This window comes from Gadus morhua, chromosome 3 (genome assembly GCF_902167405.1).
Source record: "Gadus morhua chromosome 3, gadMor3.0, whole genome shotgun sequence".
NCBI classification, from domain to species: domain Eukaryota; kingdom Metazoa; phylum Chordata; class Actinopteri; order Gadiformes; family Gadidae; genus Gadus; species Gadus morhua.
The window spans coordinates 12230174-12248407 of NC_044050.1; the positions used below are offsets into that span (position 1 = coordinate 12230174).

General features: G+C 47.4%; 2 protein-coding genes across 4 annotated transcripts in view; both read right to left on the reverse strand.

Annotated features, from left to right (window-relative positions):
• smarca4b (SWI/SNF related BAF chromatin remodeling complex subunit ATPase 4b) overlaps positions 1-5057 on the reverse strand; it is a 25244-nt gene extending 20187 nt beyond the window's left edge. The window contains exons 1-6 of one of the 3 annotated variants that reach the window (XM_030352810.1): positions 4724-5057; positions 3888-4128; positions 3036-3168; positions 1206-1736; positions 1017-1115; positions 428-692 (exon numbers count right to left, since the gene is read on the reverse strand). In XM_030352810.1, coding sequence (XP_030208670.1) covers positions 428-692; positions 1017-1115; positions 1206-1736; positions 3036-3168; positions 3888-4115 — 1256 coding nt within the window. In that variant the 5' untranslated portion in view covers positions 4116-4128; positions 4724-5057. Of the gene's footprint in view, positions 1-427; positions 693-1016; positions 1116-1205; positions 1737-3035; positions 3169-3887; positions 4129-4723 lie in introns of those variants that run through there. The other 2 variants (XM_030352811.1, XM_030352812.1) reach the window with 2 other exon arrangements.
• A 216-nt stretch (positions 5058-5273) lies between these two features.
• On the reverse strand, positions 5274-16192 carry atg4da (autophagy related 4D, cysteine peptidase a). The gene is made up of 11 exons (XM_030352842.1): positions 15847-16192; positions 13996-14234; positions 13436-13519; positions 12618-12791; positions 10087-10441; positions 9247-9311; positions 8761-8969; positions 8353-8431; positions 7550-7626; positions 7188-7307; positions 5274-6444 (listed from the first exon to the last, which is right to left on the reverse strand). The coding sequence occupies exons 2-11, from the start codon at positions 14180-14182 to the stop codon at positions 6268-6270; spliced, it is 1527 nt and encodes a 508-aa protein (XP_030208702.1). The 5' UTR covers positions 14183-14234; positions 15847-16192; the 3' UTR covers positions 5274-6267.
• Between the last annotated feature and the right edge of the window lie 2042 nt (positions 16193-18234).

Here is an 18234-nt window from a genome sequence, read left to right on the forward strand (position 1 = left end):
TCACCCCGACCAGGGCCTCCCTGTCGGACGCCTCCCCTCTGCTGACGCCACGGAGGGCGGAGCGCTGCAGTAAACCCCACTCCTGAGTTCTTTGCAATGTAAATGATGTTCCCCGCATGCAAAGCAACCAACAACGTTTTGCATGTTTACTAGAGCATTCAACTTTGAACCCGGAGGGATCAAGGTGCTCAGGTGGCCTGGCCCTTACACTAGACAGCATACTTCAGGTAGAGTAGTGACAAAAGTACTTCCTCAAGACGGTTGATGAACTTGCCACAGTGTTGAAACATAATTACATTAAGAATAACATTAAACATCAAGGGATCCCCATGTGATGGGCGCTGGTTCTCCAGCCCTGTCAGAGACGGGTCCATGCTCTCCAGTGCTCCGCCCTGCGGGTGTGACCCTAACGCCCAGAGCCCGGTACCTGATCTCCCTCTCCTGCAGGATCTCCAGCGGGTCCAGGCCGCAGGGCTTCTGGATGGGCGTGACGCGGTTGGGCTTGGCGTGGTGCGGCATCACGGGGCCGGGCTGGGCCGGGTGCCCCGGGGAGTGGGTCTGCGGGGCCATGAGCGGGGCGGCCACCGCGGCGGGCCCGGGGGGCGGAGCGGGGGAGGGCCGGCCCCCGGGCTGCGGAGGGAGGAGCTTCTGGGGGAGGCCGGAGCAGGGGGCGGCGGAGCTCACCGGGGGGCCTGTGTGTGTGGGGGGGGGGGGGGGGGGGGGGGGGTCATGGAGACGAGGGGAGACTGCGCTGAGACCCTGGGAGCGACTGCACTCGAACATTGGATCGACGGAATCAAGGTCAACTGACAAAGAACACTGACAAATGTATCCAACTATACCTTAACCCTGACCCTAACTAGTGGTGCAATGGGCTGAATGTCATGTTATGTAATATTTAGAAAATAAATTCCTTATATAAGAGGATATTTTGTCTGTTTCTCAACAATTATTTCTGAAACATATAAATTGAGTTCACACCCAGTTTACTGTAATGTAAAGCCACCTCCACATACCCTCAGACCAGGTCTTAGGTGGACCATTGGGGTTAGACCCCTGGATTCCGGTCAGGACCCCTAAGGGTCCGTGTGGAGGCATGTGGGGTCCCATCAGTCCTATGGACACAACCGACACCCTGGCGATTACAACTTGTTTCATAGCTCCGTCTTTGTTCATGGGCGGAAAAAACACTTGAATCCCCTCACCGTGGGCTCTGCCGTAGCCTGCGAGTCCCGGGCACGGTCCAGGGGGCCCCCCTCCTGGGCCTACCCCACTACCAGGGGCCAGGCTGGGGATGGGCTGCTGCTGCATGGGCCTCTTCCCCTGGACGGCCATCTGGAGGTGGTCCGGCAGGGGCTGCCCACGAGCCAGCATCTTATAGGCCATGATCTGGGCCCTGAGCTGCTGCAGCTGGGTCTGGTTGAACGGCGTGGGGCCGGCGGGGCCCCCGGGTCCAACGGGGCCCATGGATACTAAGCCCGGTCCCAGGCCCGTAGCACCAGGGCACAAGCCGGGTCCGGGGTTGGTGTTGGGTCCAGGGCCTGCGCTGCCGGGGGGTCCGGCTCTGCTGTTGGGACCCATGCTCTGTGGATCTCCGCTGGAGCCGTCTAAGGGGGTGAGGCCAGACCCGGGGCCGGCGAAAGAAGAGGAGGACGCTGAAGACGGCATGAGGGGACCCGAAGGAGGCCCATTGGAAGGGCTGGAGTGGTCCGAGCCCCCTAGTGGCGACTGGTAACCTGGGGGGGACGCAGCCGATAGAGAGTTGATGTTGAGGTCTTACAGGATCACAGATGAGTTATGGCTGGCATGAGTTAGTCCATAGCAATGATTATATCAAGACATGGTCTTTCATGTAATTTAGGTACAGAGCTGGTTTCCACTGGACATGAATCTATTTTCTTTCACTCCAACCACAAGGCTAGTCGCTCCTCAAGAGAAATTGAAACTCAACATATTTGCACTTGTAAGATTATCTAGGGAAGTAGCTTCGGCTATTTAGAAGACAACTGCGCTATTTAAATTATGATGATTTATCTCTACATTTAGTAGTATTTAAGTCAAGCATGATTGAAACATACACTTATTTGATGCTACGCTAGGAAGACTAAAACAGCCTTTATTGGCATATTTACAGGCCTAGCGCTAGCTGAGCGATCAACATCTCACAAAGTGCCGCCTCAAAGAGGTGAGACAGGTTCACCCTGGGTGTCTCCATCTCAGTAAAACCCAAGGCAGTGAGTCACATGTCTGGGAAGCTAAAACTGCGACACAGTCGCAAACCAGGTGATTAGACCCACCTCCGACTCACCGTCAGGCCCTACTGGGTTACACACCACAGTGTGTAACCCAGTAGGTTCCCTCCTGCCAGTGTGCCTTAGGGCAAGACAAAGCCCTGAGGCATGCAAAGACGAGGGTGCGGCCGTAGCTCAGGAGGTGGTGCAGTTTGACTTGTTACCTGAAGGTTGCTAGTTCCATCCCCGGCTCCCCCTTGCTGTGTGTCGAGGTGTCCCTGAGCAAGACCCCTAACCCTAACAGCACTCTACGAGTGGATTGTCGCCTTGCATGGTTGACAAAGCCATTGTGTATATCAATGTGTGTATGAATGGTTGCATGTGGCGCTTGGACAAAAGCGTCTGCTAAATGTAAGGTAGAAGACAAAGTGTGCTCCGCGATTTGAAACACCTAACTGACACAAGATACTCATACAGTTGGTACAAATTTGATATGATTCCTGCCCAGCCGCGACATGTTTTTCCGTTTCACGTTATAAAACGTCATTAACCCGTTCAATACAATATTAGACAAATAATGCCAAAGCCATACAGATTTCTGGAAATCCTGTATACATGTTATACTTTTTGGGTCTGCCGTGTGAAAAAATAGCTAATAACTAGTAATGTCCCGGTAATGTGCGTGAGATTTTTCGGGTGTGCCTTTTAGACGACCGAGCTAAGGCACGCCGGAGGGAGCCTGGAGCAGACTGTAGGCTCCCACCCCTCCACAGGGACCTGAGGCACCAGGCATGCAGCTCCTACCTTGGGAGTGCTGGTCCAGCGGGCTGGGTGGGGGGCCCATGCCACTGTGCCCCCCCTGCCTCAGAGACCCGCCTTTCATCTGGGTGAACCGGCCCTCCTCAGCCCCGCTCTTCTCATGCACTCCCTCGATTGGCTGAGAGAAACAAGGAGACAGTTCTGTTAACCTCCTCGACCAATGAGCACAGAGCAAATTGAATAGCACTAACGTGGAGTTTACCCCGATGGATTTCTTATAGGATGGTAAGTGTTGGTAGTGGTTGGTCGATGTAATGGTAGTTGACAGACATGAAGTGATTATGTTCATGGTAAGACCCGCCCACACTGCACGGAATCACACTGTGATTGGCTGGCTGCAGGAGGTTAGAGATTGATGGGTTTAGGTAGTAGGTTAGAGATGGTTAAGTTTAGGTATTATGTTAGAAATGGTTCATTTTTGTATTTGGTTACATCACATAAACAATTATTTAGCGGATGATTTTGTCCAAAGCAACTTAAGAGTAAGGGCATTCAATGATAACTATTAACTTAAAAATGCAAGAATAATTTATGTGCATACAACTTAATAAGCAAAGCAACTGCTTTTAAGTGCTATGAAACTGAAAGAGGTGATGGAGCCAGATAGAGATGGATAAAGACATAGATACACTGGCTAGAGAGACTTTATTTTTGGTTACGATTTTGAATTTTGGTATTAGTTATAGACGGTTAGGTTTAGGGTTAGGTTAGAGGTGGTTATGTGTAGTAAGCGACGTATCGCCAGCCAATCACAGAGCGCCTCCAGGAAGAGTGGGCGTGTCTTACCAGGACCTGCGGTTGGCTCCCTTCCAACACCAGGGCCTGTCTACTGCTTACTTTGTGCAGCGGGTGCAGGGTGTCCAGGCTGTATCCAGGGGGGCCCGACGGAGGGGCCCCTGAGGACGTTGGGCCATGACCCATCATACTGTGAGTAGAGCCAGGGGAGGGGCCAGGGCTGGGGCCATGCATGGCCCCTGGGGAGGGCCCTGGACCTGGGGAGGGCCCCGGACCTGGGGACGGACCTGGACGAGGGGTGCCCCCCGTAGCAGGGTCCGGAGTCGCCATAGACCCCGGCGTTCTGGTTCCCAGTTGGATGAGTGGGGAAAAAGAGAGGAGGTGTGATGTGGAGAAATAAAGGTATACATTAATTTACTAACACAGAACTTTTGACCCACATTAGTAAAAATGATGAGTGAGGAACAATATATCACTTAAGGTTTTCTGTTGCAGGAACATAAAAGGTATAAAGGTATTATCCTGTTTCATCCCCAAGTCAGCCCTTTGAAATAATGGATATATTACTGCTTTGGCAAACACTAGAGATCTTGATCATTAACAATTCATCATCATGATAAATCCCCAGGAGAGCGCTTATCCTCACGCGACCTGCCGGCTAAATAACGCGGACGGTCAATATCTGAAGAATATATTAATTGTTGTCTGGCGCCTGTCAGGTGCAGAGTATTTACATCAGCGCTGAGCTGCACCAAACCTTATATCTTTTGTTTCGCACACACAGCTAAAGCCAGAAAAGGCGACTGTAGCTGAACTTGAGCCTTGGCGAGAATTATCGCATACCATTGGCAGATACAATTCTTATAAACCGTGAAAGGCTGTCTAGCAAAATATAACAAAAAGGGGAATGGCGGACTGTGCTTGTGCGACAGACCTACCAGCGTAAATGGAAGGCAGTCCTGGTGAAAGTCTGCGTTCCCCGAGTTGATATAAAGTCTATAGGATAAAAGCGCAGTAATTTTCGCAATTAGTGCATTCCCCCCTCTTTGTAATCTGCCTTGACGGTTGATTTGTTTCACCGCCGTGGCTCGAGCGCCCCCTTTTCAGCTGCTGTGCCCGAACGGTGTAGTCGGCGATTCCGACAAAGGCGCATGCGTGCGCAGCTGTTCAATCTATGCAGGTTATGTAGGATATCACATGTTTCTATGGGTTTTTTTCCACACACATTTTATATATATTTTAAATAAACGACAAGTGATTGGTTTTTATAGTGGATTGATACCATTTCATTACAATTCAATATCAATTCCACATGTTAGTGCCTCACTTCTACACTTAACATTACTCCAACAACAACTTGGAAAGATTATAGGTGTAAAAAAGGTACTTGGTTGTTGTGCCGTTATTCCATTCATAGCTAAATATTAAATATTAAAACAGAACCAACACTGTAGAGAGATTTGTGTGCGATCAAATAAAATACAAATGTTCCAGTGGCCGACATTTAATTGGAAGAATCCAAGCAACAGAGTAACTTGTAATAACCAGCCATTTAACAAAGAACACAACATAACAATAAATCAAAAGACACAACATAGCAACTCTAAACCAAACAACCCTTCTTTACTCAACTCAACAAGCAATGAAGCAACCAGAGCTCAGGGTAAAGAAACACACATTTACAATCTTCCTGTATTGACTTTATCTTAATTTAGGACGTATAGGGTTGCTGGACTGAGAAGCAGAAAGATTTGAGCAGGCTAATTTCTGTGAGGTTGCTAAGGATAGTGTAGGCCAGGCCCGAGTAGAGCACAAAGTGGGGAGAGCCTGCAGAATTGTGCATCGAGGGTTAGATAGCAGAGCCATAGGTACGAGACACCTATGAATTCAACTGACGAGTCGGTGCCTGGTGCACGACGCAACACAAGAGAGAAAACGAAAAACACACACACGTACACGTACACACACACGATAAATTAATCGAGTTGATGAAATTATAAATTAGGACTATATTATATTACTCTCTCCCATGGTATTTGATGTGTCCATTTCATACCATGTGCAACCCAATGACACACTTCTGTGCCACACGCTGAAAGGTGGGCAAAATAAGTTGCCTGGAGCTAGAAAAAAAAACCTTTCTAAGTCTTAGTTGATGCTTACTTGATGCATCTTATATCTTGCCATGTGTCAGGCCATTTTTAGTGTCCAGTATAGTAAACGAAGCACAGCTCCACTCTTTCATGAAGTTGTTTATCTGATGTTCTTTTTTCCGGCTATTTGCAAGCTTATTTTGTAAAGGAAAACAAACAGCGATGCTCTCCTGCCACCCTCTGTGCTGAAGGGACGTCTCCAGCCCATAGCGATGGAGGAAGAGAGTATAGAGTCCGCACAGGCTCTCCTTCCCTCCCCCTGTTGGTCAGTGTCGGCAGGGCCCGCCTCCCCACTTCCTTCCAGCAGCTCATCCGTGTGGGAGCCGGCTTCACAGGAAGACGAAGTCGTCCGTGCTGGCTCTGGTGCTGCTGCTCCTGCTGCTCAGCCTCCCCGGGGGCAGGATGTGGGTCGGCCCGGCAGGACTCGGGCCTTCCAGTCCGTAGTCCTGACCCTGGCCCTCCATGAAGGTGAAGATGGGGTACTTCTCCGTGGATGAGGACAGAGCCTATGAAGCACCATGGGGATTCATGAAGAAGGGTGTTAAAACAAACCGGTTATGTTTACGTTTTCCAATACTCAGTATTCGCTTTTTCTACTTAAACTCTCAACCAAGTTTCAGCATCCCCCTTTCCTGACTTCCTAAGTACGTCTTGTTAACGGGCAAGGGTTTTTTAAATTCAGTAATAACATTGGAAAACAAGTAACAACCAATGTTCCCTTTACTTTTCCACTATCTGAGCCAACAACACAAACCCCCTGAAGAGGACTCTGTGCACGGTGAGCAACAGCTGACGTCAAACTGTGGCGCCCATGGCAATGCCTGACCAACCCATAAATCATGCAAAGGTAAATGCCTTATTCAAATAGGCCATTTGATCCCGAAAAGAAAAGAAGGGATTTAAATGTTGTTATTTTTAAATAGTTGGGGGGGGGGGGGGGGGGATCTTTAGCAACATCAAAAGATTTTCAAAGTATGAAGCCTTCAGAAAAGGCTTCATACTTTTCTGAAGGCAAAGTAGGGAAAGATGACGTGACATGCAGATATGGTTCAGAGTACAGAGTGCAGTGCTCAGTCACAATAGCTCCGTGCACTTTCACATTATACACATAAAGAGTACTGTTTTGCCTTGAGGAACCTCGAAAACACCCCTGTGCTGTGCACAAGAAGATCTCTGTTTGGAACACAACTTCTTCAGCGAAGACAATTAGAATATCTGTGACATAAAGACTGGCGCTGGAAGCGGTTACCTCGCTGACGGCTGAACACAGAGACTCAAAGTCCTTCTGGTTCTTTGCGTAGAAGCCGATGGTACAGCTGGGGTCCATGCGGCTGAAGGGCATCTTCCTGGGTGAGCTGCAGTGGAAGGACTAGAGAAAAAGAGAGAGAGAGAGAGGCCCGGGTTATCCTCTAAGAGGCAGTGGGTCGTGGACTATATTCAACTGTAGCGTTTGAATACGATGTCAGTGAGACAGAAAGACAAGACGGACAGAACGAAAGGGACAGAGAGACAGAAGAAGCCCTTTGAATTCCGGGCTATAAAAGGCATGCGTGGAATAAGGACATTAGAAAGAGACAGAGAGAGACTGCAGTTCAGTTGTGTCTGTCGAACCTCCAGTGAGAAGTCTGCCTGTGTGACATCCACCACGGACTGGCAATAGTGGGGGTCCAGGTACAGCAGCTGGTCATCTGTCACACACACACACACACACACACACACACACACACACACACACACACACACACACACACACACACACACACACACACACACACACACACACACACACACACACACACACAGCCACACTAAGTGATCATCAGTGCTTCTTCACACCCATCTAAAGGTCAACATCGCCCTAGAGTTCCACTTGGGGGTAGGGAGCAGAGGACACTTCGGGTGTGGACACACGGGTTATGGGAAATAGACTGCAACATGACAGTGTGGTGTGACCGCAACTCCACTTGAAGTGCTTTTTCGCTTGATGTGAAAACAATTTTGTTCAGGGTATGCACGTGAGGTTTACCCTTGAAATGGAATTATAGCCATGTTAATCGTTTGAATTCCAGCTCGCTCCGCGTGCTCTCCGCATTTTCCCTGGTTGGGTCTCAACTTTAGCTTATACCCCGTAGAGTTCCATTCAGAAAACATGCGCATTTAGGTTCTACCACGCTCGTACTGGCTTGTGTGATGGTCCTAATGTGGATTCCAGAGATCAATGCATCAAAAAACACACCCTCTCCAAATGCGTTGGTTGAACAAGCCAATTCAATGATAATCTTTAATAATAGAAAAAAGGACTATATAAAGCACATTTCATTGATTGAAGGGAGTGAAGACTGATTTGGTGTGAATGGGACCTGCGGGAAGTTATAATGAGGGGACGTTTCTTGGTGTTCGGGTTCCACTCTCACCTTGAAAGCCAACGAAGTACAGCGAGTGCTTGGGTTTCCCACCGATGATTCCGATGCAACATTCCAGCTTCAGGATGCGCTGGGAACATAAACACACGTGAGCTTTACGGTTCATTAAAAAGGTAGAGAATCACACAACACCATAGTAGGATTAACATGGTACAACTCGAAGGTTGCCTTGTCTGGTGGTCTGCATTGAGGATGTCATTAACTAACTTGTTTTCATTTGAGCTACTCGTCTTCAAGCCAAAGCTGCAAAAGAAGACTAAAAGATAATCCGGCAGTGCCACTGCAGGATTCGTGATGAGATTTCATCAGCACAGGTCACCAAATGTCATGCGTCTGGCAGCCTGTGCGTTTGTGCCTGCATGTGTGTCAATTGACAGATAGGAGAGAACGATTAAACACCTTGACACACTCAATGTAAGCTGGGTTTAGGGCCTCTCCACCCAGGCGAACAGGAACCAGTATGATGACCGACTTCCAGGTGGTGTCGGGGCAGATGGTGGAGATCTGGGGGCCGTTGGAGGAGATCTGGGGGCCGTTGGAGGAGATCTGGGGGCCCTTGTCCCTCGAAGGCGAAGGCTCACACAGTTGCAACACGTCCTCCTTGTACACTGGCGACATAAACAGTTGGAAAACCGGATAAGAACTGAATACATCGGGCACTTTGCTAGCCACCACAAGGATTAATGTCTCATTCCCGTTCGAACGCACAATTGGATATTTGCAAGGCAAGGTTATTCCCCGTCCATTGTGAACTAGCATACAAAGGAGGGGCATTCAATAGCTATTGCTTTATAAATGCCAGGAAGGAAACGAGTATGAAGTGAGGGGTTTTTTATGCAAGGTGAACATATTCAACGTAGTGTAAATACGTGAAAAGTTGTGTACCTGTACAATCCTGGGCCACATAGACGGCCAGGTTGTTGACCTCGGTGGTTTTACACACCGCTTTCCTGAGACAAAGAACATAAAAGGGATGCATGAATGAACCGTGGAAGAAACCCATTGAAAAGATTAACAGAGATTGCATCAGAGTTGCCATCAATGGTTAGCTGTGACGACCGTGGGAGAGGTGAGAGTCTTCTGAAGAGACTCTTGCTTCTTAGGAAGGACATCCCATGTTCTGTTCCACCAGTATGTACTAGTGTTCAGGCATGTTGCCCCAGGTGACACAAGGCCATATCACCAGGGGAGAATCAGGGTTTGTTCAGATAGACAAAGCATACAAAGCATCTATACGGTTTTGTTCAGGGACAGATTACGCCCCTGGTGTGAAGAGTCTGTACTGTCGTCTTCAGGGCTTTAACAACGAGATGTGTGAATGACCATTGCATGAGAGGGTCTGATACAAAGTTTGAGGACGATGATAAGTTGGTTGGTGATCTATGGTCACATTTGAGAACAAACCTGTCAGAGCTCATGGCTGGAATCATAGCAGCGAGACTATAAAAACAGTTTGAGGAAGTTGATAAGTTGGTCGGTGATCTATGGTCACATTTGATAACAAACCTGTCTTAGAGCTCATGGGAGGAATCACAGCAGCGAGACTATAAAAACAGTTTGCCAGCTTTTATATAGTTCGTTAAAGTTCTAAATAAAATTCTTAAACTATGTTTCCTGATACGTTTCCTTGTTAGAGTTGGTGGGTTGTCCTTTCAACAACACTACCTGTGGTGAAGTGAAGTGTGACACACACACACACACACACACACACACACACACACATACCGCAGGATGTGGGCGACCACAGACGGGCCGTACCAGTCCCCGGCCCGCTTCCCGGAGCTCTTGCCCAGCTCCACCAGCAGGTGCACCCCGAACGGCGCGGGGGGGTGGTCCCCGAACCAGGACAGCAGCTGGCGGTGGTGCAGCTCCGCCTGCCTGTCCCTGGCAGAGCCCGGCCTCTTCCTCTGGACACCGCCGGCGGCCACCTGCTGGCCAGTCAGAGACTTCGGGGGGGCGCCGGACCCCCGGGGGGAGCCGAAGCTGGGGATAGGCACGCCCCCCGCGCGGACGGGGGAGCGCGGCCGGAACACTTCGAAGTCCACGTCCTCTAGCTGCTGGGCGTCGAGCCACACCCAGTCTGACAGACACACAGACACACAGAGACACACACACACACACACACACACACACACACACACACACACACACACACACACACACACACACACACACACACACACACACACACACACACACACACCCACCCTTCGGTTTACCTCATGTCATATGCGGTTCTGGCAGGATGCAACTGTAAATGTGTAAATTAAAAGTTGTGTCTTTTGGTGAAGAGTTAGGTTTTTCCTTTAACGCATTGTCACTTATTAAAAAGGGGAAAACAAATTATTTACAGACAACATCCGACTACAAACACCCTGGGTTGGAAGAAGGAGTGACCGAGAAGGAGAGAGAAGAGAAAGAAAGGGAAAGAGAGTTTGAGGCGAGTAAGAAAGAGGCCGAGAGGTCAGCCGCGAACACACTAGAAGTAGTCTACATCCCTGCTCCCGTCTACAGCCCCGGCAGGTATCAAAAAGAGGCACTGTTCTCTTGTCCCCAAGAAAACAAAAGCCCTCCGTTTAAATGACTATCGCCCCGTAGCCCCCACATCTCTCATCATGAAGTGCTTCCATCACCTCCTCACTGCCCGACACCCTGGACCCACTACAGTTTGCCTATAGCCAAAACAGGTCTACAGACAACGCCCTCACCCTCCACACTGCCCTCTCCCACCCGGGCCATAGGAACACGTGAGAACACTGTTCATTAATTACAGTTCAGCATTCACCCATCGTGCCGTGCAAGCTCAACACAGCCCATTGCAGTGGGATCGGGTACTTCCTGACGGGCAGGCCCAAGGCTGTGCGGATTGGCACCGACACCTATCTCCACATTGACTCTTAGTACTGGAGCTCCCCAGGGGTGCGTGCTCAGCCCCCTCCTGTACTCCCGGTTCACCACTTTCAGCTACAATACCATCCTAAAGTATGCTGACGGCATGACAGTGATCAGGTTCTGATCTCAGGTAACGAGGAGACAGCCTATAGAGATGAGGTCAGTGCCCCGTCATCATGTTGCCAGGACAACAACTTTCATCTCTGCGTCAGCAAAACAAAAAAGGAGCTCAGTGTGGACTACAGGAATTTGCAGGGGGGAGTGCATGCCCCCATTTACATCAACGGGGCTGCAGTGGAGCGGGCAGCAGCTTCAAGTTCTTTGGCGTCGGCATTAAGCGAGGACGCGTCCTGGTCCCTTAACACTGGGAGCATCGTCAAGACAGAGAGACAACTGCTCTTAGTCCTCAGCAGGCTGAAGAGGTTCAGCATTGGCTCCAGGATACTCAGCAACTACTATCGATGCACCATCGAGAGTGTCCCTCCAGGGGGGTGGTGAGAACTGCATAGCACATCACCAGGACTGGGCTGCCAGCCATGCAGGACCTCTCCACTCAGAGATGTAGGAGAAAAGCCCAGTCTACACTCACAGGAGCCGCAGCCACCCTTGCCATAAACTGTCCACAGAGTTACTGTCTGGCAGACGGTACAGGGCACGTCCGCACACAAACCAACAGGTTCAAGGACAGCTCATTCCCCCAAACCACAAGACTATTGAACTCTGCCCCCCCCCCCCCCCCATACACATAAAATACTGCATACTGCATTACTACGTAAATAGTTATATTTTCAGTAACTGTACAATCTATATTATTATTTTATCACTTATTTATTTTATTGTGTTTACTTATTATCTGCATTGTCAAGGAGAGCTGGGAACACTTACATTTTAATGCAAGCAATGACTGCTACTACTTCAGCATTGGTTGTGACAAAATTAAAAACTTCCACATCCAACCCACAGTTTACTGGCCATCATATATTCAACGACCCGTTCCCACAGATGACAGCCATGGATAAGCTGGCTAGTTCCCCGCGCGTTAACAAACCCAAACTACAGGTTTCGGTTCGGCGTAAATATCAGAGCCTCTCGTCAATCCTTTCAACCGCGAGGCTACATAATTGAATCTTTAACCCCTCACCCCAAACATAAAATACAAGAGGATGTGTGCAGAGTAGCGTAACAATCTACCCTAATTATCTTAGAGCATTTACGGCTTTAGAGCTGGAAAAGGAGACAGTAACACACAGACAGAGAGAGAGAGAGAGACAGAGACAGAGACAGAGAGAGAGAGAGAGAGAGACAGAGACAGAGACAGAGACAGAGACAGAGACAGAGACAGAGACAGAGAGAGACGGACCCACCTCTGGGCATGAGGTGCACCAGCAGGCCCTGGGCCAGAAGCATCTGCCCGCTGCGCAGCATGCAGCCCCAGCCACAGTCAGTGGTGAGACTGGACCCCTCCAGCTGGGGGAACTCTCTCCTGTAGGTCAGCCACAGCCTGGAGACGAACGCTCCGTGGAAACGCTCCACCTCGTCTGAGGAACAGAGAGCGATATTAAGGGGCACTGATTGAGGGAAAGCTTATTGTCTCCTGAGATAATTATTAATATTATAATAATTATAGTGCGGTGCATTTATTCATGTCAAAAATAAAGTTCAACACAGGAATCCTGCAGGAAAAGCTAATTGTAAGAGCGTATGAGAATAACTAATAATATAAGAAATACTATGAGAGATCTTTTTTAACTTTTAGGCTATGTTGAAGCTCTACTGTAAACCATTCCGACCCGGAGTGGACCCGAAATCAATCATATGCGATTGTATACGCTTTCTTTGTTATTATTCAAGGCATTGGTTGAATAAATTTAACCGTTCAGATATGACAATTAAAAGATGCTCAGTTAGCAAAAATGTAGATGCAGATGTCTCCGGTGGCTTCAATGCAGACAGACAACAATATGCACCTAGAAAAATCTTTCTAGGTGCATGTGTTTTCAGAAGAACATACAGCGGGAACATTTCAAACCGTTGCAACACTACTCGCCATGACAACGGCCAAAAACAGCAGCTTAATATTAGCCCTTCTCTACCATACATTTCCCCTTTCAGAGAACACTACAGAATTACCCTTTTTTTTACCGGACTTCAACGCATTGGTGCACCTGGGTTGAGAGCTTACCCTCACTGTTGAGCAGGTAGGACTGGCCCAGCACCGTGATGGGGGAGGTCTTGTTGAAGAACGTCTTGGACTTGACGGACCATCCTGAGAGAGGGGAAGCAGTGGATCAGGGAATTTCTCAAAGAAGACCAGACAGGAATCTATACTTGGGCGGCATCAGATTTACCCCAACTGGGCCATGACCACCAAATTGAGCATTTTACGGAAATAAAAAGCATGTTTTAAAATGTATATTCATACAATACAATGTGCATATAATGACTAAACTGACAACAAAATCTGTAATTATTGACTTTAGGTCCCTATAATGACTAAGCCTAACTACGAAATACCGATATCATACAGAAAGTAGCACAAATAGTCTACCGTCAGCACAAAACCTAGGGATTTTCACTGGAACACAGACACAAATACTCAAAAACCCTGAACCCTAAACACACAGGCATCGTGGACTTCAATGGGGCAGGTGCATGATGAGGTTGATGCCCATGACCATTAGCTCCACCCACTACAAGAACAACACCAACAACATAGATCCCACAGGGTGCCCCATCACCAACCATATTTGACGTTGTTCCACGCAGACATTAGCTTGGCCTTGAGTTTGTCCACTTCGTCGGGCTCCGTCGCGGCCTCCGGGCCCCCGGGCAGCCTGCGGGCAGGGCTGCCGGTCCTCTGGCCCTCCAGCAGCTCCTCCTGCAATGCTCCCCCCACATACTGCACCGCGCTGGGGGACACAGAGTTCATGGCTCCGGGCTCTCAGAGCGTGGCCCCGCTGGTCTTCTTAGCGATGACAGCACTGAGCAGGAGAGACCAGAGGAACATGGGGGTCATTTTGTGACCAGAAGGGGAGTTCAATGGGTTAGAATTTGCTTTCCCTTCAGTGTTTGCCAAAAAGAGAGCCAGTTACAACACAACAATACTGCAGTTTGTCTATTAACACTCAGATAATACGGCATAGATAGATAGATAGACACAGACACAGACAGAGAGAGAGAGAGAGAGAGAGAGAGAGAGAGAGAGAGAGAGAGAACCCGTCAGCGGTGCATCACAGGTAACCTAATAAACAGAGCAGCTAAAATATTTGTACTATAATCAGTCTGCTTGTAGACACTATAACATGATGTGTCTCAAACTTGTTTTTAATAAGGAACTATTTCTAAAGGAACACATTAGTTCTTTGGAAAGTGATTAAAGGTGTTTCCCCTTTACATGAACAGAAGCTTGGCTACTTTAACTCTGCATGTCAATGGAAAAGGCTAACGGAAAGCAAATCCAGGAAAATCACCCTCTGGACGCACAATGATGAATTTGAAAATTAAACAACTCATCTGAATTTGGGTAAGACAGGTAATGTCCAATCCAATGTACAGATAGATCTGTGCATCCCTTTAAGCAATGCAGATGGAAACACTCCATTGAACCACCAGATGCAGACTTAGGTTTCAATAAATGGTTTAGGTGGCCTAATGGTGGGAAGAACAACGGAGGTTTTAAAGTTATGCAATCTTTTGAAAAGGAGGAATCTGATGACGTGGTTTTGAATGTTACACAGCTGACAATAACTTTATGGTTACTAGGGAGGGGTAAGAGTTTGTTTCAGTGCTCCATTTTTAGCTTTCTTTGAAATCAAGAGTTTAGAGAAAAAAATACAGAAAAAATACAAAAGAAAAAACCTTTTGGATTGGTTTATTTATGATACACAATTCTAAAACACGCAATCTAACTTTGTGTTGGCTTCATTTCAGTAGACAAAACTGCTAACTTTTAGAGCATGTCTATGTTCTTCTAGACTCTGAAGTCATATATGGTTCAATTCCGCATTGCAACATCGTCATTATGAGCGCGAGTCACTTATTGCTCGACCCAAAACTGAAGAGCAGCAGTTTCACACAGCAATTTATTGTTTCTTCTTTCGGTCGTAATCGGTTAAAAGCTTGACCGCAGTCATGTGATAGCAACGTGACGGTCGCCCCAGCTGCGCATTACCCTAAAAACGAAGCGGATAACAACTAATTGTCATAGTCCACATGATCCATTTAACAATGAAGGTTTCAAATGCACTCAGTAGTGTATCTCTGAGTCTGTCTCCCTATTGCACTGCGATTTCAGTTCCAACAGATCCACATGTCAAGAACTACTTATCCAGACAACTTCTAGTAATCAAGTTTGATAGTGATATATTTGTTCAAGTTTATCCAATATAGCATTAATAAAGCCTTTCCAATGATGAGACTCATCTGTTCGGCCGTCAGATAGGCCTGAAGAAACTATTTATATAGTGATTTAATACCAGGTCTCTGGAGCTCGATGAACGAGCTAAGGAGCTCTAGGATACAACACAATGTACTACGGGTAAATGACACGGAAACCTAGTTTTCTACAGTATATTATGACAAATTGCTAGTTACCTGGTAGTGGTGTGTATCATGTTGGTTTTCCTGCGTTTGTTGCTCTGGAGGAAGATGATCTTCACACTGCAGGACAATGCATTAGTGGCTTCCTTGGCTGTTAGCTTCTACTGTCCACTGGCGGTGGCTAGCATCTGCTAGCCTTTGGAGTCAAATGTACTTCCGATTATCGCTTTTCCAGTGTCTTACCAGAAACAAAGTTAGTAAGACGGTTTTATAGCATTTAAGCAAATTACACCAAGTATTGATTGAATTGATTCAAGTTTTCAGAGTGGGTTTTTCATATCAGCGGCTTCGCCTTTGACAGAATAATGCTAATGACATGTACTTCCTGTTGTCTTTCGTTGGTCCATTGCTATTGGTTCATTGTCATCTGTGGGCGTTAACGGGGCCCTCTGCGGCGGTCAATTTATGTAATAAAACCTACCGGTTATTGATTGGCCTTTATACCATCAAAATTGTCTAATTCAATGTTTGTTTTATTATACAAGTAGGGTTATTGTGTTGCTATCTTACTGTGTATCAATATAAAACGTAGGATAATATAATATATTTATATCAATTAAATACTTTATTTTTTTGAAAATACAAGATACAGCTTGAGTAATCGCAATGTCCACCGACATTATCCGTTGATCTCATATTGACGGGAAACAAGGACGTTTTATTTCGAATAGCGTCAATGTTAATTGTCGGCCAATTTGGTGAACGGTTACAGCAGCATCAAAGTGAACGAGAGTCTGGATCAAATCGTATTATTTATTTAACATACTGCACTTCAGGTGTCTGCCGTATAATTACATCTATCACAAACATAAATGCCCTATGACACAAATAAATACAATGTCAGTGTACAGAGAAACATGGAATGTCGTCATATACTGGATTTATGCTCATATTCAAACCATTCCTATGCACAGTACCACCTGTAATTCTGTATAGATTAAACATAATAGTAAACATTTGAATAAAGTGCATTTCATACTACTCGTTTATTAGTCAGAGGGGACTAATACGCAACTTCATACATGTAACACTTGTATGGAGTCATGGAAATGCTTGAATTACATATCGCCTAAATACTTATCGAGTTTGGTTGACTTAAGAACGAATAACTGCATTACATCAATATATAAACGGTGGATAGTGTGTATATGCCATAATGTAGAATGAAGTTGGTGAATAAAACTAAAACAATTATTTGCATTTCTAGAGTGGATTTAGTAAATTACTGCCCGTCTCTGTGTTTAACTAATCAATTATGTAATCCTACCTTATATGCAATTGTGAGTGTGGCCAAAACACACTTTCCTTACTTGAATTGAGGGTAATGGAATCATATAGTTCTAAGTTGAACATCTTGAGACGTATTGGTTCAGTGTTTCTGTTGTGATTGGGTGATCAGAGGGAGGGGGCGGGCCTTGGGGTGGTGAGATACAGGTAGGGGAGAGAGCGCGGGAATTTGTTGTTAGGTAAATAGAAGAGCACATGTTCTGCCTTCGTTTTAGCTTGGCTATTGCCAGACAAAGCTCAATCGTAGATTGCAAGGCTGCTCTCATTTTGAGAGTGTGATCCACTGGCCTAGTTCAAACGACCTTGTACGCAACTGTCTGCTTGCCCTCGTTTCCCTGTCGTCATTGTGTTAAACCAGCCAATAGCGCGTAAGGGGGAAAAGCCAGCTTGGTGATTAGCTCCCGCAAAAACGTGTCTGAAGCAGAAAGAAATGTATTGCTCTTCTCCAAACCCTTCTGCAGGGCGAATTCAAATCGCCGACAGAATGGGCTGGGGGTAACCAGTCTACCGTCATCTAGTTCCACTAAACCACCTGTGTGGTGCTTGTGCAAATAAAAGCAGGGCTGCTACAATATTGTGGCGATCACAGCGATGGTTGCCGTGGTTCAGGCTGCCGCAAAGGGATCCTGGGATGGTTTGGACTATCTCACAGTTGGGACTTACAGCTCCTTTTTGGGTCTGTTTTGCCTGGATGGAAAGCCTTCTGCGGGGATGAGGATGGCCTCCAGGACTCTGCAGGGTCGGAGCTGCTGCAAGGTCCGCCTGGCGTCAAACAAAATCATCAACTTGAACTCATTGGGTTGGATTCAACGGCTCTAGTGGGGGGGGGTAGTGGCGTCCATCAGCATCTGCAGAGTTCTGGAATTGACGACCCACGGCCTTCTTGTGCTCCCTGCTGGAGGGCTGGCCCCTTGATGAGCGTGTAGCTGAGGTGCTTGTGCCCGCGCCCGGCCTGATTGACTGCTGGCCTTCTCCCAGCAACTCCACCAGCAGGTTGAAGGAGAAAAGAGCAACCTTCTCTTTGTGGTCGTCCTATTTCACCTCCAGGCGGAGGTGCTCGTTAGGACGTTCTTGTAGCAAGAACGCTCCTCGTTT